General features: G+C 51.2%; 1 protein-coding gene across 1 annotated transcript in view; it reads right to left on the bottom strand.

The window, feature by feature from the left end:
- The window catches only part of PKN3 (protein kinase N3), a 167,814-nt gene extending 141,206 nt beyond the window's left edge, over window positions 1-26,608 (bottom strand). Inside the window, exons 1-4 of the mRNA XM_069237013.1 lie at window positions 26,513-26,608; window positions 12,993-13,266; window positions 11,710-11,864; window positions 10,047-10,176 (exon numbers count right to left, since the gene is read on the bottom strand). Coding sequence (XP_069093114.1) covers window positions 10,047-10,176; window positions 11,710-11,864; window positions 12,993-13,266; window positions 26,513-26,533 — 580 coding nt within the window. The 5' untranslated portion in view covers window positions 26,534-26,608. The remainder of the gene's footprint in view (window positions 1-10,046; window positions 10,177-11,709; window positions 11,865-12,992; window positions 13,267-26,512) is intronic.
- Window positions 26,609-27,742: the final 1,134 nt, after the last annotated feature.

Genomic DNA, 27,742 nt, shown 5'->3' with positions numbered 1-27,742 from the left:
TATAGTGCACCCTGCCTTAGGGCTGTAAGGCCTGCTAGAGGGGTGTCTTACCTATACTGCATAGGCAGTGAGAGGCTGGCATGGCACCCTGAGGGGAGTGCCATGTCGACTTACTCGTTTTGTCCTCACTAGCACACACAAGCTGGCAAGCAGTCTGTCTGTGCTGAGTGAGAGGTCTCCAGGGTGGCATAAGACATGCTGCAGCCCTTAGAGACCTTCCTTGGCATCAGGGCCCTTGGTACTAGAAGTACCAGTTACAAGGGACTTATCTGGATGCCAGGGTCTGCCAATTGTGGATACAAAAGTACAGGTTAGGGAAAGAACACTGGTGCTGGGGCCTGGTTAGCAGGCCTCAGCACACTTTCAATTGTAAACATAGCATCAGCAAAGGCAAAAAGTCAGGGGGCAACCATGCCAAGGAGGCATTTCCTTACAGGCTCCTTCCAGCAACTGCAACATTTCCTCAGCTGTGCATCCTCTGAGGTCGACAAGACTTCAGCCTGCCCCAAGAAGCAAGAAGGAATCTCCCTTGAAGTGTAGAAGTCACTCCCTTGCATCCGCAGGCACCAACTGCAATGACAACCAGCTACGTGGATCTGCTCTCCCCTGGAACTGCTTGGATCCTGCATCACACGTGGTGGTCTGGAGTGGTCCCCTTGGTTCTCGCTGCCTGCTGTCCAACTTGGGAGATGGTAAACCCTTGCCTCTCCTTGCAGGCGGTACCCCTGTGCACCACGACTCTTGCAGCTACCAAGGCTTGTTTGCTCCTGTTCCAAGGGATCTTCAGGCTCCGTGTAGCCCTGGCCTCTAGCACTCCATCCTGCCAAGCAGTCTCCTCGCTGCTGCTCCACCGACGTGGAACTCTTCAAGTGTGCTGACTGGGCCTCACTGTGACTTACTGTGCCTGCTGCCAGTGAGCTGCCTGTGGGGGCTGCGGCTGCTTCTGCTGACTCTCCCAACTGCATAGGGTCACCTCGGACTCCCCTCCAAGGGTAGAGTCCCCTAGGGCATTGCTGATCTTCTTCAGCCTTGCAACTCTTCTTTTGCTCCTCTTGCATTTGCCAAGGCTTAATGGTGGTTCTCCTACACCACTGACCATCTGCGACACAGTGACCGTCATAGGACACCATCTGCACCACTCCAAGGACTCCTCTTTGGCTCCTGGAATTCACAGCTGGTCATCTTCTTTCCCCGTTGACCTGGTTCTTCATCCACACAAGGGTGGGTAGTGGCTCCTGCCCCCACTGGACACTCCATCGTGCACTGGACACTGTCCCCTTCTTTTGCAGGTCCTCTTCTTTCAAAATCCATCATTGGTTTCTTCTAGTCTGGTGCGGTTCTTGCACAATCCATTTTCTAAGTTCTCTTGCCAGTCTTTGGGAAGACCAGGTACCTACCTCTGCTCTCCTCGCCGCTGGGGTTCACTCAGGTACTCACCTCTTGGGGTTCCTAGTTCTTCCAACTCCTCTCTAACAACTCCATATTCTTTGGGTTGGGGACTTCACCTCGCATTCCCCTCTCTTAGTATACGGTTTGACCCTCCCCTAGGGACCTCACTATTTTCACTAAGTATTGCCAATGCTTGTTGTTTCTATGCAAACTGCTGAATGCTATTGTGTATATGTAGGAAGTTGGCTCTGTAAGTACTATTTCAAAGTAAGAAATAGCATGCACAGAGTCCAAGGGTTCCCCTTAGAGGTAAGATAGTGGCAAAAAGAGATAATTCCAATGCTCTATTTTGTGGTAGTGTGGTCGAGCAGTAGGCTTATCAGAGGGTAGTGTTAAGCATTTGTTGTACACACACAGGCAATAAATGAGGAACACACACAAAGACAATTCCAGGCCAATAGGTTTTTGTATAGAAAAATATATTTTCTTAGTTTATTTTAAGAACCACAGGTTCAAGATTTACAGGTAATACTTCAAATGAAAGGTATTTCACTTAGGTACTTTAGGAACTTTGAATTAGCAAAATAGCATATACAGTTTTCACACAAATGGCAATAAGCTATTTTAAAACTAGACAGTGCAATTTTCAACAGTTCCTGGAGGAGGTAAGTGTTTGTTAGTTTTGCAGGTAAGTAAACTACCTACAGGGTTCAAAGTTGGGTCCAAGGTAGCCCACCGTTGGGGGTTCAGAACAACCCCAAAGTTACCACACCAGCAGCTCAGGGCCGGTCAAGTGCAGAGGTCAAAGTGGTGGCCAAAACACATAGGCTTCAATGGAGAAGGGGGTACCCCGGTTTCCAGTCTGCCAGCAGGTAAGTACCCGCGTTTTCGGAGGGCAGACCAGGGGGGTTTTGTAGGGCACCGGGGGGGGGGGGGGGAGACACAAGTCAGCACAAAAAGTACACCCTCAGCGGCACGGGGGCGGCCAGGTGCAGAGTGCAAACAGGCGTTGGGTTTGCAATAGGATTCAATGGGAGACCCAGGGGTCTCTTCAGCGAAGCAGGCAGGCAAGGGGGGGGGGGCTCGTCGGGGCAGCCACCACCTGGGCACGGGAGATGGCCACCTGGGGGTCGCTTCTGCACTGGAGTTCGGATCCTTCAGGTCCTGGGGGCTGCGGGTGTAGTGTCTTTACCAGGCGTCGGGTTCTTTAAAGCAGGCAGTCGCGGTCAGGGGGAGCCTCTGGATTCCCTCTGCAGGCGTCGCTGGGGGGGTGGTGTGGCTCAGGGAGGTCAACTCTGGCTACTCACAGGGTCGTAGTCGCCGGGGAGTCCTCCCTGTAGTGTTGGTTCTCCGCAGGTCGAGCCGGGGGCGTCGGATGCAGAGTGCAAAGTCTCACGCTTCCGGCGGGAAACGTGTGTTCTTCAAAAGTTGCTTCTTTGTTGCAAAGAGGTTTCTTCTTTGGAGCAGAGCCGCTGTCCTCGGGAGTTCTTGGTCCTTTTAGATGCAGGGTAGTCCTCTGAAGCTTCAGAGGTCGCTGGACCCTGTGGAACGTGTCGCTGTTGCAGTTTTTCTTGAAGTGGGGAGACAGGCCGGTAGAGCTGGGGCCAAAGCAGTTGGTGTGACTGTCTTCTCTGCAGGGCTTTCAGGTCAACAGTCCTTCTTCGTCTTAGGTTGCAGGAATGTATCTTGCTAGGTTCTGGGAGCCCCTAAATACTCAATTTAGGGGTGTGTTTAGGTCTGGGGGTTAGTAGCCAATGGCTACTAGCCCTGAGGGTGACCTACACCCTCTTTGTGCCTCCTCCCTGAGGGGAGGGGGCACATCCCTAATCCTGTACAGGGATAAACAGCACTTGCTGCGCCTACAGAGGTGAAAGACTTTATTACTTTCGGAATGGGCTACGAATTCGACTGCATTTACCATGATGCATTGGGGTTGGACTTTGTTGCTGGAGTGTAGGCAGTGTGCTCCCTTTCTTTGTAATTTTGTCTTTGGACGGCTCCCTTGAGCCACGGCTGACGAGCCTTGGGAGGCACCTGTGCGTCATGAGAGGTACATAAACCTGAGAAAACATTTGGCGGCATTTCAAGCAAGCCCCTATACCATGCTGCTCCCTGCTGATGATGGGCTAAACCCAGAAACACGTGTACAGGGATAAACAGCACTTGCTGCGCCTACAGAGGTGAAAGACTTTATTACTTTCGGAATGGACTACGAATTCGACTGCATTTACCATGATGCATTGGGGTTGGACTTTGTTGCTGGAGTGTAGGCAGTGTGCTCCCTTTCTTTGTAATTTTGTCTTTGGACGGCTCCCTTGAGCCACGGCTGACGAGCCTTGGGAGGCACCTGTGCGTCATGAGAGGTACATAAACCTGAGAAAACATTTGGCGGCATTTCAAGCAAGCCCCTATACCATGCTGCTCCCTGCTGATGATGGGCTAAACCCAGAAACACGTGTACAGGGATAAACAGCACTTGCTGCGCCTACAGAGGTGAAAGACTTTATTACTTTCGGAATGGACTACGAATTCGACTGCATTTACCATGATGCATTGGGGTTGGACTTTGTTGCTGGAGTGTAGGCAGTGTGCTCCCTTTCTTTGTAATTTTGTCTTTGGACGGCTCCCTTGAGCCACGGCTGACGAGCCTTGGGAGGCACCTGTGCGTCATGAGAGGTACATAAACCTGAGAAAACATTTGGCGGCATTTCAAGCAAGCCCCTATACCATGCTGCTCCCTGCTGATGATGGGCTAAACCCAGAAACACGTGTACAGGGATAAACAGCACTTGCTGCGCCTACAGAGGTGAAAGACTTTATTACTTTCGGAATGGACTACGAATTCGACTGCATTTACCATGATGCATTGGGGTTGGACTTTGTTGCTGGAGTGTAGGCAATGTGCTCCCTTTCTTTGTAATTTTGTCTTTGGACGGCTCCCTTGAGCCACGGCTGACGAGCCTTGGGAGGCACCTGTGCGTCATGAGAGGTACATAAACCTGAGAAAACATTTGGCGGCATTTCAAGCAAGCCCCTATACCATGCTGCTCCCTGCTGATGATGGGCTAAACCCAGAAACACGTGTACAGGGATAAACAGCACTTGCTGCGCCTACAGAGGTGAAAGACTATTACTTTCGGAATGGACTACGAATTCGACTGCATTTACCATGATGCATTGGGGTTGGACTTTGTTGCTGGAGTGTAGGCAGTGTGCTCCCTTTCTTTGTAATTTTGTCTTTGGACAGCTCCCTTGAGCCACGGCTGACGAGCCTTGGGAGGCACCTGTGCGTCATGAGAGGTACATAAACCTGAGAAAACATTTGGCGGCATTTCAAGCAAGCCCCTATATCATGCTGCTCCCTGCTGATGATGGGCTAAACCCAGAAACACGTGTACAGGGATAAACAGCACTTGCTGCGCCTACAGAGGTGAAAGACTTTATTACTTTCGGAATGGACTACGAATTCGACTGCATTTACCATGATGCATTGGGGTTGGACTTTGTTGCTGGAGTGTAGGCAGTGTGCTCCCTTTCTTTGTAATTTTGTCTTTGGACGGCTCCCTTGAGCCACGGCTGACGAGCCTTGGGAGGCACCTGTGCGTCATGAGAGGTACATAAACCTGAGAAAACATTTGGCGGCATTTCAAGCAAGCCCCTATACCATGCTGCTCCCTGCTGATGATGGGCTAAACCCAGAAACACGTGTACAGGGATAAACAGCACTTGCTGCGCCTACAGAGGTGAAAGACTTTATTACTTTCGGAATGGACTACGAATTCGACTGCATTTACCATGATGCATTGGGGTTGGACTTTGTTGCTGGAGTGTAGGCAGTGTGCTCCCTTTCTTTGTAATTTTGTCTTTGGACGGCTCCCTTGAGCCACGGCTGACGAGCCTTGGGAGGCACCTGTGCGTCATGAGAGGTACATAAACCTGAGAAAACATTTGGCGGCATTTCAAGCAAGCCCCTATACCATGCTGCTCCCTGCTGATGATGGGCTAAACCCAGAAACACGTGTACAGGGATAAACAGCACTTGCTGCGCCTACAGAGGTGAAAGACTTTATTACTTTCGGAATGGACTACGAATTCGACTGCATTTACCATGATGCATTGGGGTTGGACTTTGTTGCTGGAGTGTAGGCAGTGTGCTCCCTTTCTTTGTAATTTTGTCTTTGGACGGCTCCCTTGAGCCACGGCTGACGAGCCTTGGGAGGCACCTGTGCGTCATGAGAGGTACATAAACCTGAGAAAACATTTGGCGGCATTTCAAGCAAGCCCCTATACCATGCTGCTCCCTGCTGATGATGGGCTAAACCCAGAAACACGTGTACAGGGATAAACAGCACTTGCTGCGCCTACAGAGGTGAAAGACTTTATTACTTTCGGAATGGACTACGAATTCGACTGCATTTACCATGATGCATTGGGGTTGGACTTTGTTGCTGGAGTGTAGGCAGTGTGCTCCCTTTCTTTGTAATTTTGTCTTTGGACGGCTCCCTTGAGCCACGGCTGACGAGCCTTGGGAGGCACCTGTGCGTCATGAGAGGTACATAAACCTGAGAAAACATTTGGCGGCATTTCAAGCAAGCCCCTATACCATGCTGCTCCCTGCTGATGATGGGCTAAACCCAGAAACACGTGTACAGGGATAAACAGCACTTGCTGCGCCTACAGAGGTGAAAGACTTTATTACTTTCGGAATGGACTACGAATTCGACTGCATTTACCATGATGCATTGGGGTTGGACTTTGTTGCTGGAGTGTAGGCAGTGTGCTCCCTTTCTTTGTAATTTTGTCTTTGGACGGCTCCCTTGAGCCACGGCTGACGAGCCTTGGGAGGCACCTGTGCGTCATGAGAGGTACATAAACCTGAGAAAACATTTGGCGGCATTTCAAGCAAGCCCCTATACCATGCTGCTCCCTGCTGATGATGGGCTAAACCCAGAAACACGTGTACAGGGATAAACAGCACTTGCTGCGCCTACAGAGGTGAAAGACTTTATTACTTTCGGAATGGACTACCAATTCGACTGCATTTACCATGATGCATTGGGGTTGGACTTTGTTGCTGGAGTGTAGGCAGTGTGCTCCCTTTCTTTGTAATTTTGTCTTTGGACGGCTCCCTTGAGCCACGGCTGACGAGCCTTGGGAGGCACCTGTGCGTCATGAGAGGTACATAAACCTGAGAAAACATTTGGCGGCATTTCAAGCAAGCCCCTATACCATGCTGCTCCCTGCTGATGATGGGCTAAACCCAGAAACACGTGTACAGGGATAAACAGCACTTGCTGCGCCTACAGAGGTGAAAGACTTTATTACTTTCGGAATGGACTACGAATTCGACTGCATTTACCATGATGCATTGGGGTTGGACTTTGTTGCTGGAGTGTAGGCAGTGTGCTCCCTTTCTTTGTAATAACATCCCTAATCCTATTGGGGGATTCTTAAAAGTCAGAGTCACCTCAGCTCAGGACACCTTAGGGGCTGTCCTGACTGGCCAGTGACGACTCCTCGTTTTTCTCATTATCTTCTCCGGCCTTGCCGCCAAAAGTGGGGCCGTAGCCGGAGGGGGCGGGCAACTCCACTAGCTGGAGTGCCCTGGGGTGCTGTAACAAAGGGGGTGAGCCTTTGAGGCTCACCGCCAGGTGTTACAGTTCCTGCAGGGGGAGGGGAGAATCACCTCTACCCAGTACAGGCTTTGTTACTAACCACAGAGTGACAAAGGCACTCTCCCCATGTGGCCAGCAACATGTCTGGTGTGTGGCAGGCTGCTAAAACTGGTCCCCCCACACTGGAAGTCAAGTATGGTTTCAGGGGGCATCTCTAAAATGTCCTCTGGGGTGTATTTCACAATAAAATGTACACTGGCATCAGTGTGCATTTATGGTGCTGAGAAGTTTGATACCAAACTTCCCAGTTTTCAGTGTAGCCATTATGGTGCTGGGGAGTTCGTGTATGACAGACTCCCAGACCATATACTCTTATGGCTACCCTGCACTTACAATGTCTAAGGGTTTGCTTAGACACTGTAGGGGCATAGTGCTCATACACCTATACCCTCACCTGTGGTATAGTGCACCCTGCCTTAGGGCTGTAAGGCCTGCTAGAGGGGTGACTTATCTATGCCATAGGCAGTGTGAGGTTGGCATGGCACCGTGAGGGGAGTGCCATGTCGACTTAGTCATTTTCTCTCCCCCAGCACACACAAGCTGGCAAGCAGTGTGTCTGTGCTGAGTGAGGGGTCTCCAGGGTGGCATAAGACATGCTGCAGCCCTTAGAGACCTTCCCTGGCATCAGGGCCCTTGGTACCAGGGGTACCAGTTACAAGGGACTTACCTGGATACCAGGGTGTGCCAATTGTGGAAACAAAGGTACAGGTTAGGGAAAGAACACTGGTGCTGGGGCCTGGATAGCAGGCCTCAGCACACTTTCAAATCATAACTTGGCATCAGCAAAGGCAAAAAGTCAGGGGGTAACCATGCCAAGGAGGCATTTCCTTACAGTATATAATTAGTGTGTACTTACCTTCAGTTGGGAAAACTGCCTGTACGTATTCTAGTGTTGTGTTAGGATAATAAAGTACCTTTATTTTTGTAACACTGTTTGATTCTTGCATGTGTGTAAGTGCTGTGTGACTACAGTGATATTGCATAAGCTTTGCATGCCTCCTAGATAAGTCTTGGCTGCTCATCCACAGCTGCCTCTAGAGAGCCTGGCTTCCTAGACACGGACTACACTTCACTAATAGGGGATACCTGGACCTGGTATATATGATGATAACACTATAGGTGCTCACCACACGCCATGCCAGCTTCCTACTCCATCTGTAAAAGAGCTTCCAGGTCAGAGTGACTGGAGTCTGCCCCATGTACGGCCTCTCTGCCTGTTGTCCAGCCTGGGAGACGGTAAGCCCTTGCCTCTCCATGCAGGATGGTACCCCTGTGCACTGGAGTCTGCCCCAGGTACGGCAGGATGACCAACACTTACTTTTCCTGCCGCAGACAAGGGCAGGTCAAATGTCAAATCAAAGTTTATGAAGAGCAGCTACTCACCTATAAGGGTCTCAAGGTGCTGAGGTGGTTTGTCCTCTGAGCTTCGGTTTAACAGCCAGGATTTAAGGTCCTTCCTGAACTGATGCAGCGATGGTGACTGTGCCGGGGCAAGGTATTCCAGATCTTTGCTGCAAGGAGAATGAAGGATCTTCCACCAGTCAAGGTCTTTCGTATGCGTGGCTAGTGCTTGTTGAGTGGAACGGAGAGGTCTGGGGGGGTGGGTGAGTGGAAGGTGAAGCGTTGGTTGAGGTAGGCGGGTCTTACGTCACGGAGGGCCTTCAATAGCAAGCTAGTTAAGGTCTCTTAGGTGATTGGAGATGTGTTCCTAGTGAGGAATGTCCAGGATGAGTCTTGCGGAGGAGTTTTGGATGTGCTGTGGGTCACTGGTCTGCAGCAGTCCTTTGGGATCCATTTGCAGATCTTCCGGAGCAGTTGGAGAGTGTGAAAACAGGAGGATGTGACTAAATTGACTTGGTGGGTCATGGTGAGCGATGAGTCGAGGATGAAACCGAGGTTGCCTGGGTGGTTATGGGTGGGGGGTGGGGGAGGCAGGGGGATGCTGAGGGTTGATGGCCACCAGGAGTAATTCTGGGCTGATGTGGAGGGTCCCAGGATGAGGATCTCAGTCTTATCAGAGTTTAGTTTGAGACAGCTATCCTTCATCGAGGCGGCGATGGGTTCCATCCCATTTTGGAAATTCTTCTAGGCAGTAGTGGGGTTTCGGTCAGAGATGATCAGCTGGGTGTCATCAGTGTAGGAGACTGTGTTCAGCCCGTGGCTCCTGTGAGCAGGGCCATGTAGATGTTGAAGAGTGTGGGTCACAGGGAGGAGCCCTGTGGGCCTCCACATCTGATCTCTGACAGGTAAGGTGGGAGTCTGACTCTCTGGGTTTTGCCAGACAAGAAGGAACATATCCATTGTAGGGTCTTTCCGCGGATGCCGGCTACGTGGAGTCTGAAGCAGAGGGTGAGGTGTGAAACCAAGTCGAAGTCGGCGGATAGGTCAGTAGGATTAGCACTGCTCCTTTGCCGCAGTCGAGGAGCAAGCGGATATCATCTGTGGTGGCGAGGAGGGCGGTCTCCATGCTGTGGTTGCTCCTGAAACCTGATTGGGTGTAGAATGCCCCACACCCAGGGAAGGTTGAACAGTCACTTAGTATCTGCGCTACTGATTTAAAAATAAAAAAATTATAGAGGTCACAAATGCAGCCTTCAGCGCACATTACCAGTGTAATCTCCTGCTGTTAATAGAGCCTACAATGTGCATTTACAGTGGCACCTTTGGCCACGGAGGCCACAAAATATACTGCTTGTGGAGCTAGTGAGAGTATTGAGATGAACTTTCTGTGCCCACAACTTACGAGCCCCCGCTAAAGATTACCTATGGACCCCACTGGCCACCAAGGAGGTTGATGGTGCACCTTACCTGCAGTGTCCCTCGGCTCCTCCTGCACACAAGTGATGAAGTCCCCTACACCTCCTGGCCACTGAGGAGGTTGATGGTGCACCTTACCTGTGGTGTCCCTCTGCTCCTCCTGCACACAAGTGATGAAGTCTCCTACACCTGCTGGCCACTGAGGAGGTTGATGGTGCACCTTACCTGCAGTATCTCCCAGCTCCTCTTGCACACCTGCAGACTGAGTCACTTTCACGATCTGCATACGAATCAGCTCCATCTTTGTCTTGCTGTCGTGGAGCATCTGCTGAGCCGTGCTCAAGAGTTTACGATCCTGACAATCAGAAAATATTATAACAGATGGGCCAGTTCGACGAAGAGAAGGCGATACCCCAATAACCAAACTGAATGCTGAACTAGTTGGAGCCAACAACTAAAGTGAGAGTCAGACCTGTAGAGGACTTTAGCTCCCGCCCTCCCAGTACTGACAGTGAGAGGCGGTGCAACTCGGCGCTAACCCTGTGTTATCTGCTCAGGCCCGGGTGTGGGACACAAAATCCTATATGGGGGCCTGTGGTTCAAGCATTACATCTGTGTTGAGGAACAAGGATAAACGCACCCCCTTGAAATCAGTGCAAGCTCACTTTTCATCGCATCTGTGGGGGAATTAGCCAGCAAGTTCTCTCTTGGGGGCAGTGAGGCAATGATGGGACTTATGGCAGCAGGAAGCACAAGATCTGAGTGACCTCAGAGGTGCAAACAGGAATGAACTGGGGGATGTGGGAATGCAAGATGGTAGCAGGTGGTAGGGGAGGGAATAACCTGACACAGTGACCCTTCCAAGCCTACAGCGACTAGTTCCAAAGGGACAGAGGTTTTTATTATATGTTTTTCAAATGTTTCCCCCACTCTAGAATTACACAGCACAGATATGGGAAAGTGGAAAGGAGAATGTGATCATTTGTGCATGCAGAAACCAGAAAAATTAACAGAGATTTTTATAGACCGAGAAGGAGACGGGGAGTTTATTTTTCACTCAGGGAGTTTGTGAGCTCACAAAGAGTGGATCAGCTCAAATTATCTTTAGAGTGAATGATACGTTACTGAGGGCAGGTGGCCAAGTCTCTTAAAGAACTTTTGGCAAACTAGAGATAGAGAGATTGGACGGTCACTCGGTAATACATTCTTAAATTCCTTTTCCTCCAATTCTGCACCTGACTTAAATGGCCATCATTCTGTTCTGTGTATTGCCTTTTAACTAACACTAATTATGTATTCATAAATTGATTGAATGTCTAATTTAAAATAAATATTTATGGGTTTTACATGCTTTAAAGATGATCTGGCCATGGTGCTTAAATGTTAGGGAATCTGGCCTTCTACTCTTGGTCCTGGTGTGAACAGGGACTGGAACCGTCTTGTTTTCTCACTATGGAATGAAGGAGCCTACAGCATCATTAACGTGTCGCTAAAGGGCAGGGAACTCGAACGACTGCCACAGAAATGTCCTTAATTTTGGGCTTCTCCATCTTTCAATAGTGGTTATATAGGTATTGCTGGTTAAAATAAGCAAAGCTTTTTATGATCATTCCGCCCGGCTTTATACGAGGTGGCCATTGTAGTCTTGGAGGTCAATGGGAAATGACCGGGCTCATTAATAGTGTGGTCATATGCAGCATCCAGGCTTTGATGGATACTCTGCCCAGATCTCCCAGATATTTCGTAGTGGGCTCTTAACTCCAGTGCTAGGATATCAGTCTGGTGACAGCCCGCTTTGTAAATGTTATCTATAAATAAAATATCACACAAGCAGCAGGAGAGGAAGAGAAACCCTCCATGAAGGGACGCAATGGGCTGGTTCCCCTACCTTTGACGTTCCATTCGAGTACATCTGGATCATGTTCTCTGCACCCTGCTTCACCTTCATCTCGATGTGAAGTTGCTTCTTTAAAGCTCTGATCCTCCCTTTCACTGGGTTTGGGTTCTCCTCCCAAAGATGGGGGTCTGGAGACAGAGAATCACCTGGACAAGAGAAAAATCAAAATATTTAGAGCCCCTGTCGAGGCCCCATCTGTCAGATGGGTGTTGTACCCCATACCTTCTCTGCAGGCCTCATCTCCCCGCACCCTGCACTCTCCACCACAAGGTATGAACTGATCCCCCCCTTGCACTCTCCACCCCCAGGTATGAACTGATCCCCCCCTGTACTCTCCACCCCAAGGTATGAACTGATCCCCCCTGCACTCTCCACCCCAAGGTATGAACTGATCCCCCTTGTACTTCTCCACCCCAAGGTATGAACTGATCCCCCCCCTGCACTCTCCACCCCAAGGTATGAACTGATCCCCCCCCTGCACTCTCCACCCCAAGGTATGAACTGATCCCCCCTGCACTCTCCACCCCAAGGTATGAACTGATCCCCCCCCCTGCACTCCCCACCCCAAGGTATGAACTGATCCCCCCTGTACTTCTCCACCCCAAGGTATAAATTCATCCCCCTGTACTCTCCTTCCCAAGGTATGAACGGATTCTTGTATTCAGTTTATCTTCTGCAGGCTTCTTCTCCCCACCTCTTTTTCTCTCCTTCCCAAGGTATGACCTGATTCTTGCACTCTGCATCTCCTCTGCAGATTTCATCTCCCTGCACCTTGTACTCTCCTCCTCAAGGTATCAACTAATTCTTCTACCCAGTTTCTTCTCTACAGGGTCTATCTCCCCAACCCTTGTACTCTCCGCCCCAAGATACAAACTGATTGCTATAGTCCATATCTTCTCTGCAGATTGTCTATCCACCCCCTGTACTCTCCTCCCCAAGGTATCAACCGGTTTGTGTGCCCAGTTTCGCCTATGCAGACCTCATCTCCCACCCCATGTATTCTCCTCCCCAAGGTATGAATCAGGCTTCATCTCCCTGTCCGCTGTACTCTCCTCCCCAAGGTATGAATCAGGTTCCATCTCCCTGTCCACTGTACTCTCCTCCCCAAGGTATGACTTCAGCCTCCCGCTTTTTGTACTCCCCACCGCCACATCAGTAGCATCTCCCCGTCCACTGCAGCCTCCTCCCCAGGATGTACCTGGAGCCCACTGCTTCTAGCACTCACTACTCCCTGTGCTTTCATGGTTCCCTTTCTGTTCTACTCTCCTGCTTACCGGTCCTCTCCTCCATCACGACGAGGCGCGCATTGAGCTCCTGCAGCTCCCAGTGCAGCCGCTGCAGCTTGCGATTGCAGCACTTCAGCTGCACCTCCACATTGCTGAGGCTCTTCTTGTCGGTGGTCGCCTTCCGCAGGTTCTCGGCGCCTTCCTTGATCTTCAGCTCCTTCTGGATCTCCCTCCGGAGGTGGTCCTTGGCGTCCTCCAGTCGGTGCTGGAAAAGCGGATCGAGGAGGTCTGCTCCACTGCACAGCTCCTGGAGTAGCATGCTCTGAGGAGCAAGAGCAGGTGAGTGTTTAACAAAGGACTCATCCGCCTGCGAGACAATCGCACCACTGCTCTACCGGTGGTGCACCACCTGCCCAAAGGCCTCCCAGTCACCCCCCATTCAGCGTTTGTCTGCTCACACATTCCGCCTCGTTGGGGTGCAGGACCCTTCGCAATCATACAAAATCCATGTATCCCCATGCATGGGGTCGCAGACAGCAGTGCCTGCCAGTCAAACACTACAGCTACCACCCAAAGCGGACATTTTTAACATCAACTCTCTCGCAATTGTATCCAGATTTTCACACCATCCTCCACTGCACGTTTACAGCGTTTTCAATGAATTAAATCAAATACATCTTCTGAGTGGAGACCAAGAAAGAAACGAATGAAAATAATGAAGGCAGGGACAGCAGGTGAACACACTGCATTCAAAAGAGAACCTGAACTGAACATTCAAAAAGGAACCAGACAACTTAAGTTAAGATGAAGTATGAATGTGGGAAGGAAGAGAATAAAAGGGGAATGTCAGAAATCTGAATAACGTAGAGTAGGGCTGCGGTATTTTTAGGGAGATCAGCAGAAAGAGAAAAAACAACCACCAAGATAGGAGTTTGTAGCAATGTTTCCAAGTAGAACAAACTAAAATGGGATTAAAATTTCCAGAAATTACATAAGTGGAAATAACACATTGCTGACAGTGGAGATCTGGTGAAGAAAGTTGGGTGAAGAATCAAACAGAGCAAATGTTGGAAACGGAAATGGAACAAGACTGCAGAGATGGAGTAAAGTACATAGAAGGATGGAGAGGGGTATGTGGGGAACCAAGAGAAAAACAGTTTCTTTGGACTGGGGTTAAAGAAACGTAAAGACACACAGACCTCCAAAGCCAAAAGACAAGCTGAAACTTCAGATTAAAGTGAGATGGAAGAGAGCATGAAGACAATTTGAGAGTCATCCACATGCAATCAGGGTCTACCCCAAAAGAAGGTATAACCGTGAGCAAGGGGAGAGTGGAGCAAACTATCCAGAACTGAGCCCAGATGAACTACAAATTGAAGAGTAGATGACACAAACATAGATTGCTTACAAGGTACCAGGATCGTTACAAACAGTTAGCCAGAACACCAACTAATCCCAAGAAAAATCCAGCCAATGAAGAGAGATACTTCCAAAGAACTGAGTGATTCACCATGTTTAAAGCAGCTGAGAGATCGAGAAAAAATAACAGAAGAAAGCTTCTGCTTGTTAGGATGTGCAGGATGAATTGAGCAGTTTAAGTGGAGAAACCAGGACAGAGATGCAAGTGAACCCGAGAAAAGTTACAGCCAAAATGAACAAAGGATATCAGTTGTGAAAAGGCAATAATGTTTTTTTGGTAAACAGATTTTATTACATATTTTCAGGCAACAATATAGGGTTCAATTCAACTTGACATGGTAGACGGAGCCAAGCGGATCATGAGTGGTAACAGCAATGGACTTTGAGAAAAAACATCACCTTCCCAAAGTCTAGATCCTGCGTTCTCCCCGGCCCTGGTCAGAAGATCAGCCACCTCTGGGTCTTAGAGTGATGGTGTAAAGTTCCTAGCTATCACTGAGGCTTCGTCTAAATGAAGGAGTAAGATGCTCGATTATCCCCCCCAGGGCAGAGTACTTCTAACAGTTTCATAAGGCTACACCCGGAGCCGTGCTTCAGAGCAGTGTGGCTGCAGTTCATCCAAGGGAGGCCGCCTGTGATTGGGAATCAGGGTTCTTCAGGCTATCTACTATTCCTCCTCACACTTGTGTCACTTCCATGTAACCTATCCCCCTCCATGCTTCTCTCAGGAGTAAGATGCCTTCATAGTCTGTCTGTCTCTCCAGCTCTCTACGCCATCTTGGGGTGGTCCGGCCCTTAGGATTCTTCCAGTGTCTTGTGATCTCATGTTTGCCCAGTCCTAAGTCTTGGAATTTACTAACCACTTTGGTTTTCAATGGATGGGGAACCAGTGTGAGAGGCAGTGGTCCGGTGTGGTAGGCACTTCCTTCTCCAACAATGTTGACAGCACATTAGTAACTTCGACCCAATAGGACACCAGGCGAGGGCAATCCCACAGCATGTAAATGTAGGAGGCTGGCCTGGTTTGTGGTGGGTACCAAAGGTACTTACACTTATACCAGGTCTAGGTATCCCCTCTTAGTGAAGTGTTGGCAGTGTCTAGAAGCCAGGCTCTCTAGAGGTATCTGTGGATGAGCAGCCAAGGCCTAACTAGGAGACATGCAAAGCTCATGCAATACCACTGTAGTCACACAGTACTCACACACATTAAAGAAAATACTCAGTGTTACAAAATAAGGTACTTTATTTTGGTGACACAAATGCCAAAAATACCTTAGAGACTATACTCCCTTAGGAGGTAAGTAATATACACTAGAATGCAGTAATAGATGTACAAACAATTAGAAAACAGTGCAAATAGTGAAAATCACAATAGATAGCAATGGGCCTTGGGGGACACAAACCATATACAAAAATAGTGGAATGCAAAAGTCGGTTTCCCGCCTAGGCAAGTATAGTGTGTAGAGGGGTGCTGGGAGTGTAAGAAAACACCACAGGTAAGTAACAGAACCCACCCCAGAGCCCAGGAAAGCAGGAGTAAATCATAGTAACTTTCCTAGAACACACAAGAACATGTGATGGAAGATTAAATATAAATGTAAATTAGCACTTGTATAGCGCACTACTCACCCGTTAGGGTCTCAAGGCGCTGTACTCATACCGCTATGGAACCCCTCCTGGCTTTTCCCTGTGAGGCGCCCACTCCTGAGCACCCCCAGGGTGAAGCCAGGCATCCAAGCGCTGTTGGGGCCGTTGTGGAGATTAAGCAAGCTATTGCCCAGAGTTGCAGAGTGGGACCCATGAATTAGATTAGGCACTGAGGCGAGAATTATCTGGTCAAGGGGAATTGAGCCCAAGACCTGCCGAAGCTGGACTTGAACCCTGGTCTTGAGCCAGATCTCTGCTTCAGGGTCTGCCGCTCTAACCATTGAGCCAAGATTATGCAAGAACCAGAAGAGACTGCAAGACATCAACAATGGATTCCTGGACCTGAAGACCCTTGGAAGAAGGGGACCCAGTCCTAGAAGCAATGAAGAGTACAGGGAAAACAGGAGCCCCTGCTAACCCGGATGACGGTGCAAAAGAAGAACCACCAGTGAAGAAGAACAGCCAGTTCTACACCCAAGAAGATGGATGCGGGTTCCAGGTTAGTGCAAATGATGTTCCACACCAGATGGATGATTGTAGTCTGGTTTGTGTTGCTGGATTCGCCAACAAGACTTGTCACACGCAAAGCTCGCGGATGGAGGAAAATAGCACTGCTGTAGGAGGCTGGCCTGGCTTATAGTGGGTACCTTGTGAAACTTACACCTTGTGCCAGGTCCAGTTATCCCTTATTAGTAGAATAGAGGTGTTTCTAGCAGCTTAGGCTGATAGAAGGTAGCTATGGCAAAGCAGCTTAGGCTGAACTAGGAGACATGCAAAGCTCCTACTATACCACTTATATCACTTAGCACTATATCATAAGAAACAATACTCAGAGTTACTAAAAATAAACGTACTTTATTTTAGTGACAATATGCCAAAAGTATCTCAGAGAATACCCTCACTCAGGGGGTAAGTAATATACACAAGTTCTATGTACACAAACCAAAACAGGTAAGTACCAGTAGGAAAAGTAGTGCAAACAATGTAGAAACACAACAGGATGCAATAGGTAAACATAGGTCTAGGGGCAACACAAACCATATACTCCAAAAGTGGAATGCAAATCACGAATGGACCCCAGGCCTATGGGAGATTGTAGAGGGTCGCTGGGACTGTGAGAAAACAGTAAGGGTGTGCAAAATACCCAGCCCCAAGATCCTGAAAAGTAGGAGTAAAGTTACCCTACTACCCCAGAAAGACACAATAGTCGTGATAGGGGATTCTGCAAGAACCACAAGCACCAGCAAAACACTGACAACGGATTCCTGGACCTGAGGACCTGTAAAGGAAGGGAACCAAGTCCAAGAGTCATGAAAGTGTCCAGGGGGGGGCAAGTGCCCACTAAACCCCAGATGAAGGTGCAAAAGGGCTGCCTCCGGATAGAAGAAGCCAAAGATTCTGCAACAACGAAAAGGGCTAGGAACTTCTCCTTTGGATGGAAGATGTCCCACGGCGTGCATGGCGTTGCAGAAGTGTTTCCAGGCAGAAATACTGCAAACAAGCCTTGCTAGCTGCAAGAGTCGCAGTTGAGGATTTTGGGTGCTGCTGGGGACTACGAAGGACCAGGATGTGGCCCTTTGGAGGAGGAGACAGAGGGGGCGCTCAGCAACTTGGAGAGTCCCCACAGAAGCAGGCTGCACCCGCAGAAGTACCGGAACAGGCACTTAGAAGATCTGTGAACTCAGAGTCACAATGGAGGGTCCCACGACGTCGGAGTCCAACTCAGCGAGTTGGGCAATGCAGGACGGAGTGCTGGGGACCCAGGCTAGGCTGTGCACAAAGGAATCCTTGGATAAGTGCACAGAAGCCAGAGCAGCTGCAAATCACGCAGTACACAGGTTTGTTGTCTGGCTTGGAGGCAAGGACTTACCCCCACCAAATTTGGACAGAAGGGCCCACTGGACTGTGGGAGACACTTGGACCCAGCTCCTGTGTTCCAGGGACCACACTCGTCAGGATGAGAGGGGACCCAGAGGACCGGTGATGCAGTCTTTTGGTGCCTGCGTTGGCAGGGGGAAAATTCTGTCGCCCCACAGGAGATTTCTTCTTGGCTTCCAGTGCAGGGTGAAGGCAGACAGCCCTCAGAGCATGCACCACCAGGAAACAGTCGAGAAAGCCGGCAGGATGAGGTGCTACAATGTTGCTGGTAGTCGTCTTGCTACTTTGTTGCGGTTTTGCAGGCATCCTGGAGCAATCAGCGGTCGATCCTTGGCAGAAGTCGAAGAGGGAAGTGCAGAGGAACTCTGGTGAGCTCTTGCATTCGTTATCTGAGGAATAGCCCAGAGGAGAGACCCTAAATAGCCAGAAAAGGAGGTTTGGCTACTAAGAAAGGAGGCTTGGCTACTGAAAGAGGTAAGCACCTATCAGGAGGGGTCTCTGACGTCTCCTGCTGGCACTGGCCACTCAGAGCAGTCCATTGTGCCCCAACACCTCTGAATCCAAGAAGGCAGAGGTCTGGGACACACTGGAGGAGCTCTGGGCACCTCCCCTGGGAGGTACTGGTCAGGGGAGTGGTCACTCCCCTTTCCTTTGTCCAGTTTCGCGCCAGAGCAGGGCTGGGGGATCCCTGAACCGGTGTAGACTGGCTTTTGCAGAGATGGGCACCATCTGTGCCCATCAAAGCATTTCCAGAGGCTGGGGGAGGCTACTCCTCCCCAGCCCTTCACACCTATTTCCAAAGGGAGGCTGAGCATCGCAGGAAGGAGTGCTGGGGGCCGGAGCTGCACGGCACACAAAGAACTTCGTGGAAGGATGCCAACAACCCTTGGCAACTGCAAAACACGTGGTGCACGGGGGTACAGTCTTGCGTTGAAGGCAAGCTCTTACCACCACTTCAGTCCACCACCTGTGTTGCTGATCCATGCACTTCTTCAGGCGAGGGGACCAAAGCCACCAGTCGTCGCTGCAGAAGAGTGCCTGCTGAAGCAGGGAAGTGACTCCTTCACTTGAAGGGAGAGCCCTTCGTTCGTCTGGTGCAGGCTGAAGCCAGGCAGTCCTCGGAGGATGCACAACCTGGAAATAGTTGCAGTTGGTGGCAGGAGCTGAAGATACAATGTTGCAGAAGTCGTCTTTGCTTTTTTGTTGCAGTTTGTAGAGTTCTTGGAGGGTCCAGATGCACTTTCGTCGGTAGAAGGTGAAGTAAAGGATGCAGAGGATTCCTGCTGGAGTCTTGCAATCCGAATCGGAAGAAACACCCAGAGGAGAGACCCTAAATAGCTCTGTAAAGGGGATTGGTCAGCTACACAGGGGACCTCAGGGGAGGGCTCGGACATCACCTGCTGGCATTGGCCACTCAGATGCTCCCAGCAGAGTGCCCCACCACCTTAGAATCCAAGATGGCAAAACCCAGGGACACTCTGGGCACCACCCTTATGGTGGTGATGGACCGGGGAGTAGTCACTCCCCTTTCCTTTGTCCAGTTTCGCGCCAGAACAGGAACTGGGGGGTCCCTTAACCGGTGTAGACTGGATTATGCAAGGAGGGCACCATCTGTGCCTTTGAAAGCATCTCCAGAGGCTCTGGGAGGCTACCACTCCCATGCCTCTAACACCTATTTCCAAAGGGAGAGGGTGTAACAACCCTCTCCCAAAGGAAATCCTTTGTTCTGCCTTCCTGGGCTCGAGCTGCTTGAGCAACAGGAGGGCAGAAACCTGTCTGTGAGGTGGCAGCAGCTGGGGCTGCCTGGAAAACCTCAGAAGGCTGGTATGGCAGTACTGGAGGTCCACTGTGGAGCCCCCAGAGTGCATGGAATTATACAACCAATGTTAGAATCAGCATTGGGGTATAATTACAAGATGTTAGACGCCTTACATGGCCATATTCAGAGTTACCAATGTGAAGCTGGACATAGGTATTGACCTATGTTCAGCACACGCGTAAATTGGCATCCTCCCACTCACGAAGTCCAGAAAAGTGGTCCTGGACGACGTGGGGGCACCTCTGCTAGTGCAGGGGTGACCTCACACACAGGTGCTTTGCAACTAGCCTTCAGGGTTGGAAGGCCTGGAATATGGGTGAAGTGTAAGTGACCTGGTGCAGTATAAATGGCAGTGAACGGGTGCATGCACCATTTCACACAAGCTGCAATGGCAGTCCTGTAGAAGCTTTGCATGGGCTCCCTATGGGTGGCAAAAGTAATGCTGCAGCCCATAGGGATCCCCTGGCACCCCAATGCCCTGGGTACCTAGGTACCATATACTAGGGACTTATAAGGGGGCACCAGAATGCCAATTATGAGTGGAATACTGTATTAGGAGAATCCAACAACCAAATTTAAGGGTGGAGAGAGCATAAGCACTGGGGTCCTGGTTCCAGTGACACAGTCAAACACACTGACAAACAGGCCAAAAATGGGGGTAACCATGCTAGAAAGAGGCTACTTTCTCACAGTAAATAAAATTGGTACCCTCCCCTCTACAACAAGGACCGGTGGCATCTGTTGCCCCAAAGTATTGCTTAATTTTCCCAGGGGTCAGGTATGCTGTATATAAAAATGGATACGTTTAAATCTCGCATTCCGGGATACCTTGGGGGTATGCTCTAATATGGCCTCCCATGATCTGGAATTGGGCCCCCAGGTTCACCTCCCAGCAGGATCGAAGTGTCTCCAGTGGCTGAAGAGCATAGTTCTATATAACAGCAGCAATGATCTATTTTAGGTTCTGTGTTTCCCGCCTTCAAATGTTTAAGGACAGCGACCAATACCAACCCATGAAAGAAGAAACTACCCTGAGGCAAATCAAATTCCCCCTGGAATTCTGTAAACTGGAGTAGCGTGGAGTCGCGGTACAGATCTCCCACCCTGGTAACAGCCACCAAAGTCTGTAATCCCGCCAGGGTCCCACTATGTGGAAGCTGAAATAGGGTTTTTATGGGCAGGTACGGAGAGTACGGGATCCTAGTGCCCGTGTTACGCAGGCCACGGTCCCAACATTTCCAAATGTTCTTAAATTCCCCTGTGTCCAAGAAGCGTTTTGATTTAGGCCTCATATGTGGGGACCAAGAGTCCTACAGTGCCCCCCAGTGACTGTCTACGATACACCCACTGGGTGAACCACTGTAGCTGGGCCACTAAGTAAGAGGATTCCAAATCTGGGACCACCAGTCCTCCCTGGGAAGCTGGACGTTGGAGTGTGGATAGGGCTACTGGTCGGCGCCCTGTGCTCCATATAAATGCAGTTACCATAGTATTAGGATGAGCAAAAAAGGATCAGGGAAGCCAAAGCGGGAGCATCCCAAAGAAGTATAAAAAACAGGGCAAAACCACCATCTTAAGGAGGGCCACTCTACCTTAATATGGAACTGCAAGATTCCAACCACCAGGCCATAATTCCCATCATATATGTCCACCGGAGAATGATACATTTTCACTCCTAGGTACAGGAGACATTGGGGTTCCCAAGTGAAATCCACCAGCTGGTCAGGGGGCACTGCAGTTCCCCATGTAAGAAAAAGTCTTGTTTTGTGCCAATTGACCTGCAGCCCAGAGATGGTGCCCAAAGCCTCCAGGAGCGCCCTAGTACCCGCTAGATCTGCCCCCAAGGAACAGAGGGAGATCATCAGCATATAATGCAGTCCAGTGCATGGTCCTGTCCACTCGAAGGCCATCATAGTGGAACCGCAAATGGGCCAGCATTGCAAGAGGTTCTACAGCAGTAGCAAATGTGAGAGTGGGCACTAATGCCCCCCGCCCGATTGTGACATTTTGGGTTAGAAGGGAAGTCAGCTGCGATGATAGACGCTCCGAAAATGCACTGTGGTTGAGGTTAGGGCCATAGACGTTAATGAACGTGACATCTTTCCCATTTAGTCTACCTGCGACCGCTACATACCTGCCCTCTGGGTCCACTACAGATTCCGCATGCTGAAAGGGAAGCCGAGATCAGATTTTTTATCTGGGCACCCCTAGCAAAGGCAGAGTAAGTTGTATGATAGACTTGCCCTCTCCAGCGCTGCTGAAGGGCTAAACGCTCTTTCACCATCAAGTGTTTTTCCTACAAAAATGCTATATTGATCCCCATCTAAGGAGATAAGCAAATAGCTTCTATTGTTTAGTCATAGTATGAATGCCTCTGACATTTCAAGATACATTTTATAATCAGTTGTGTACACCACAGCTGTCAGTGTGTAATTGTGTGAGAAGCACCACAATCTGGGGGCCAATTAAATCCTTGAGGTAAGACAACGGAACTGGCATAGCTAATAATTTCTCACCAGGGGGCAAAAGGATACTGGCGTGGTCTCAGTCTTATAGGTCGTGGTCAGAGTCTGACCTCTATCCTCCCTCTCTAGAAGCTCAGTGTTTCTTCTTGGCCTGCAGAAAAGCAGTGCGCTAGACCTCCTTCAGGAAATCGGGAATATCATTACTTAGGTGTTCCCAATGCGTTAGGGTTTCTTCTGTCTGGCCTGTCTCAGTAAATGGTCATGACCTTTAAAGTAGAGTGAGCGTGCCACCAAAAGCTGGGGGGGGCTCCTGGCGGGAAGGGTCTTGATGGCACTAAAGCAAAGAAGGAGGAGAGGCCCTCAGGGGCTACCGAGGTATGGAGCCAGTTTTTTTTTTTTTTTTTTTTTTAAGTACTTCACCATGTCCAATCCCTCGGCTCTCTCTGATAACCCAACAATTTGAATATTGTTGCGGTGTGTCCTGTTTTCAGAATCCTCTGCTCTGTTTTCCGGTACTTTGAGTCGAGTTTCCATGGCGATAAGACGGCCACTGGTGGCGGTGACCTTAGGGGATATGTAAGAGATCACCCTCTCAGCTGTTGTGACCCATTTATTCACCTATGATTGTCTCGTAAGAAGCTATGGTTGGTGCCTGATGTGTCAATTTTCATTTCTATAGCCTCGCGAGATGCTTTAATTGCTTCCATGCTATCTTGAAAGGTAGGTGTTGCTTGCAGGGTCTGGAGTTGTGGCGAGTCTCATCCCTGAGCTGAACCGAGTCCAAGTCTGTTTTCGGGAGAATACCTGATTCTGTGTCTCGCTTTCGCACACTCTTTCCCTTGGTAAGCCACCTCACAGCCCAGGCCAAGGGGTGGACAATCACCGACAGCTGCTGCCTCCGGTGGTCAAAGCAACCCAAAATGATATGTAGACAGGCAGTCCACAGCCGCAAGTGGGAAATCTCGAGTCTGGTTCAATCTCAGCCCTAAGGGTGCATTTTCCTCACTCAATAACCAATAAGGAGAAAAGAAAGGTTGCTCCGCAGTACAGCTGTGTGCGTCGCCACCACTGCGATTGAGGGCTGGAGCACCGGGGCATTCTCTGCGGACGTGGGGACATCCTGCATCAGTAAAACTCCAATTGTCACTGTCCAGGCTGAGGTTGGGGCAATGCCTAAATATGGACTCCCTAAATCTCAGGTGTTGAGAGCACACCACGGTCCAGGCAGGCACCCTAAGGCCCCTCCAACATGAGATTGCCACACTACAGACCAGCTGTTCCCACAAGGATAGCTCTGACACTGCCCACCTCTGCTGCCCAGAGCTCCTTATGAATTACACCTCCGGCCACCGTGGGCACGGGCAATGGCAAGGTGTGCTCGCTGATCCATTTAGTTCCCCACAGCTCCAGTACCATGCTTTCCGCAGTGTTTCTTCTTGGTGGGCTCCCTGATGCCTATCACGGCCCGCAGGCGGACTGCTTCCCTGAAGTCCTGCTCTGAAGTTGCCTCCAGGGGACCCTTCAGAGACAGCACAAGGCGCCCGTCAGCGCCACCAGGCATGGGGCCCCTGGTTTGCTATGTGATTAATAAGGGGGGGGGGCGGGGCGTAAGGAGCAAAAGGCCCCAGCAGCGTCCTCACTGGCCGCCCACTGCGGTCCAATATCCAGATGTTCCACACCAGAAGGCTCCTACCGCCCCCTAACCCCAAACACAGTTCACCTCCCCGCCTCCTCCTCACCTCTTATGCCAATCTGAGGTGTCCAATAGTGCCACACTCCAGTCTCCTTGGGAGGGGAAGGCCCAGGCCACTGAGCGCCCCCACCCACACAACTCTCTCTGGGTACTTGAGATGTGCAGCCTACGTTGCCACCACAGAGCACCCAGGCAATGGCAGGCCCAATCCTGGCCATACTTCCTGCTGGCTTAGTCCTCACTACAAAGCGCCCATCTGTGGCAGGTAAGTGCGTCTGCCGGCCAGCTCATGAGCACCAAGGGGGCAGGTCCCCCCCTACACCGGCAGGCAGATCATGACAGTTTCCATCCAGGCACGACCAGAGAAAGCAAAGTCTCAGGGCCTCCAACCCGCGTCCAGCTGCAGGAATCCGATTAGGGACGTTGCTGCCCTAGTGCATCCCCACCGTCTCCTCGAGCTGCCGTGCCCTCGCTGTCAGCATTACCCGTTGAGCAGGAACCAGCGTGGATCACCCCCCCACCCCCAGATCAGAGGAAGCGCCGCACTTCCACCGCCATCTTGTGCGTTCACCTCAGGTCCTCAAACTGCGCACCAGTTTGAACCCACTCAAGGATCGCTGTGTGCTCTCGGGTGAACGGGAATTCCGCTCCAAGTTTTATTTTATGACAACCTGACCAGAATGGGGTCTGATGGGATCCGGCATTCTGGAGATCTCAGAGCTCCATCGTATGCCATTTGCAGCAAGCCACACTCCCCCCGCAAAGGCAAAGTTCAAGAAGCAGTGAAATAGGACAAAAATTAGAAAGACCAGAGGATTCAAGTGAGAGCTACTGTGTGCGCTTCCAACCGGCATGAGATGAATATTTCATGGGCCAATTTAAAGTTGTGTCTGTAGCAGAGACTAAAGATATTCTTCTATCAGAGGTCAAACAATGTGGGGCTTGGCAAGCAGAGCTGGTACCAAGCATGGCCAGGTCAGAGCAAGCATGGAATTAAAGATCCAAATACAACCTGAGGATTATCAGTGTGTGGCACAGAGGCACAGCCAGTACCAAGCATGGCCAGCCCTGAGCAAGCATGGAATTAAAGAATCAAAGACAACACGAGGATTATCAGTGTGCAGCACACAGGCAGAGCTCGTACCAAGCATGGCCATCCCTGAGCAAGCATGGAATTAAAGAATTGACACGAGGATTATCAGCGTGAGGCATACAGGCAGAGCCGGTTCCAAGCAAAGCCTCCTTCAGAATGCAATGGAATCCACTGCCCAATAGAACGTGTCCCTCTGAAGTGCTGGGAATAGACTGAGAAGAACCACCTCTTTAGTAAAACCTTCAGAAGAGATTGATGTTTGTGTTTTTAAATCTATATGACAAGACAAATATGGTTATGAATGCAAAAGCCATCTCACAGGCTCTATAGCTGGGGACATAGCAAAACGGCTTTGAAGAAGCTTCAGTGAAGGAGGTAAAAGACCCATGTCATGCCCCCATCACCTGCAGAAGCCCCCAGCCATGCCCCCATCACCTGCAGAGGCCCCCAGCCATGCCCCCCCATCACCTGCAGAGGCCCCCAGCCATGCCCCCCCATCACCTGCAGAGGCCCCCAGCCATGCCCCCCCATCACCTGCAGAGGCCCCCAGCCATGCCCCCCCATCACCTGCAGAGGCCCCCAGCCATGCCCCCCCATCACCTGCAGAGGCCCCCAGTCATGCCCCTCCCTCACCTGCAGAGGCCCCCAGCCATGCCCCCCATCACCTGCAGAGGCCCCCAGTCATGCCCCCCATCACCTGCAGAGGCCCCCAGTCATGCCCCTCCCTCACCTGCAGAGCCCCCCAGCCATGCCCCTCCCTCACCTGCAGAGGCCCCCAGCCATGCCCCCCCATCACCTGCAGAGGCCCCCAGTCATGCCCCTCCCTCACCTGCAGAGGCCCCCAGCCATGCCCCCATCACCTGCAGAGGCCCCCAGTCATGCCCCTCCCTCACCTGCAGAGGCCCCCAGCCATGCCCCCATCACCTGCAGAGGCCCCCAGTCATGCCCCTCCCTCACCTGCAAAGGCCCCCAGTCATGCCCCTCCCTCACCTGCAAAGGCCCCCAGTCATGCCCCTCCCTCACCTGCAGAGGCCCCCAGCCATGCCCCCCCATCACCTGCAGAGGCCCCCAGTCATGCCCCTCCCTCACCTGCAGAGGCCCCCAGCCATGCCCCCCCATCACCTGCAGAGGCCCCCAGTCATGCCCCTCCCTCACCTGCAGAGGCCCCCAGCCATGCCCCCCCATCACCTGCAGAGCCCCCCAGCCATGCCCCCCCCTCACCTGCAGAGCCCCCAGCCATGCCCCCCCATCACCTGCAGAGGCCCCCAGTCATGCCCCTCCCTCACCTGCAGAGGCCCGCAGTCATGCCCCCCCCATCACCTGCAGAGCCCCCCAGCCATGCCCCCCCCTCACCTGCAGAGCCCCCAGCCATGCCCCCCCATCACCTGCAGAGGCCCGCAGTCATGCCCCCCCATCACCTGCAGAGCCCCCCAGCCATGCCCCCCCATCACCTGCAGAGGCCCCCAGCCATGCCCCCCCCTCACCTGCAGAGCCCCCAGCCATGCCCCCCCCTCACCTGCAGAGGCCCCCAGCATTGCCCCCCCCACTCCTCACCTCCAGCTGCCCCCCGGCCATGGCCCCCCCTCACTGCTCCGGCTCCTTCCACTTCCGGAAACTTTTCAAAACTTCGAACTTCCCGGGAAGAGAAACTGACGCATAAAAACAAGCACAAGCGCCGGTGAAAAGAAGGGCCGCGCCGGGAAAACTGGCCCGAAACTGGCCCCGCCCACAAGGACGAGCGCCGGCTGCACACGTGGCGCAGGCCTCGCTGCTGAGGGCTCCCACTCTCCAGAGGAGGACCCTCTGGCTTCTCTCTACGAGCCCTCAGCAGCACACTGGAGAGACAATGGGGGCTCCAAGAGCAGAAAAGCTTTAGAAGGGCTTGTGTGGGATTCCATCACGCACAGCTGGCAGGTTTCCCAGGGCCATGCCTGATGTGCTGCTCCAGTCCAGGTTTTTCCTTTGAATTCTGGGACCTGTAGTTCTGTTTTATAGTGGACTAACAAAACTACAAGTCCCAGAATGAACCCTGCCTGGAACAGCACATCATGCATGGACCTGGGAAACTGGCCAGGGCTGTCCGTGCCTTATGTGTGCCACTTTAAACGGTCCTTTATCACAACCTCAGAGACACAGGTGTGTCTATGTAATAGAGGTAATTCCAGAAATGACACAGCTGTTAACTATTAAAGATTGGGAAGGCAGAGCACCTCAGTCAGGTATAGTGATGGACACCGAGTGATGGGTCTCAGGCTAGGGGACAGAGTGGCAAACTCCAGATGTCACTCAATCAATCAGGATTTGTAGAGCGGGACTAAACGCCCAGCAGGGTATCCAGGCGCTTGCAGGTCCTGGAGACTCATTTGAACAGCCGGGTCTTGAGGATCCTTCAGAATTTGGTACGGTGATGGTCTGGAGTTGCATGAGGATACTGCACAAAAAATGGGGTGGGGGAGAACAGGGAGAAAGCAGTGAAAACAAGAGAAAAGCACAGAGCAGGCACACAAAAAACAGGGGGAAAAGCAGAGAGAAATCAGTGAAAACAAGGGGAAAGCAAGAAGGCACAAAAAGAACGGGGAAAAGCAAGGAGGAGGCAGGAGCAAGAGCGATGCAGCTGCACGGGTAGAGCTGGGCCTGGGACCTGTAAGTGCAGAGGATAAGAAACAGAAGTCATGTGATGTTTCTAGGCACTCTATGTTGCTTCGAGTGACAGAGGCCTGCTTAGGGAGGTATGGCTGACTCTACTAAAGTTGGGAAAGGAATGTCCCCTACATGATGTACAGT

This window comes from Pleurodeles waltl, chromosome 6 (assembly GCF_031143425.1).
Source record: "Pleurodeles waltl isolate 20211129_DDA chromosome 6, aPleWal1.hap1.20221129, whole genome shotgun sequence".
In the NCBI taxonomy this organism is placed as follows: domain Eukaryota; kingdom Metazoa; phylum Chordata; class Amphibia; order Caudata; family Salamandridae; genus Pleurodeles; species Pleurodeles waltl.
The sequence above is the reverse complement of the archived record's forward strand: the minus strand, read 5'-3'. Positions and strand labels throughout refer to the sequence as shown.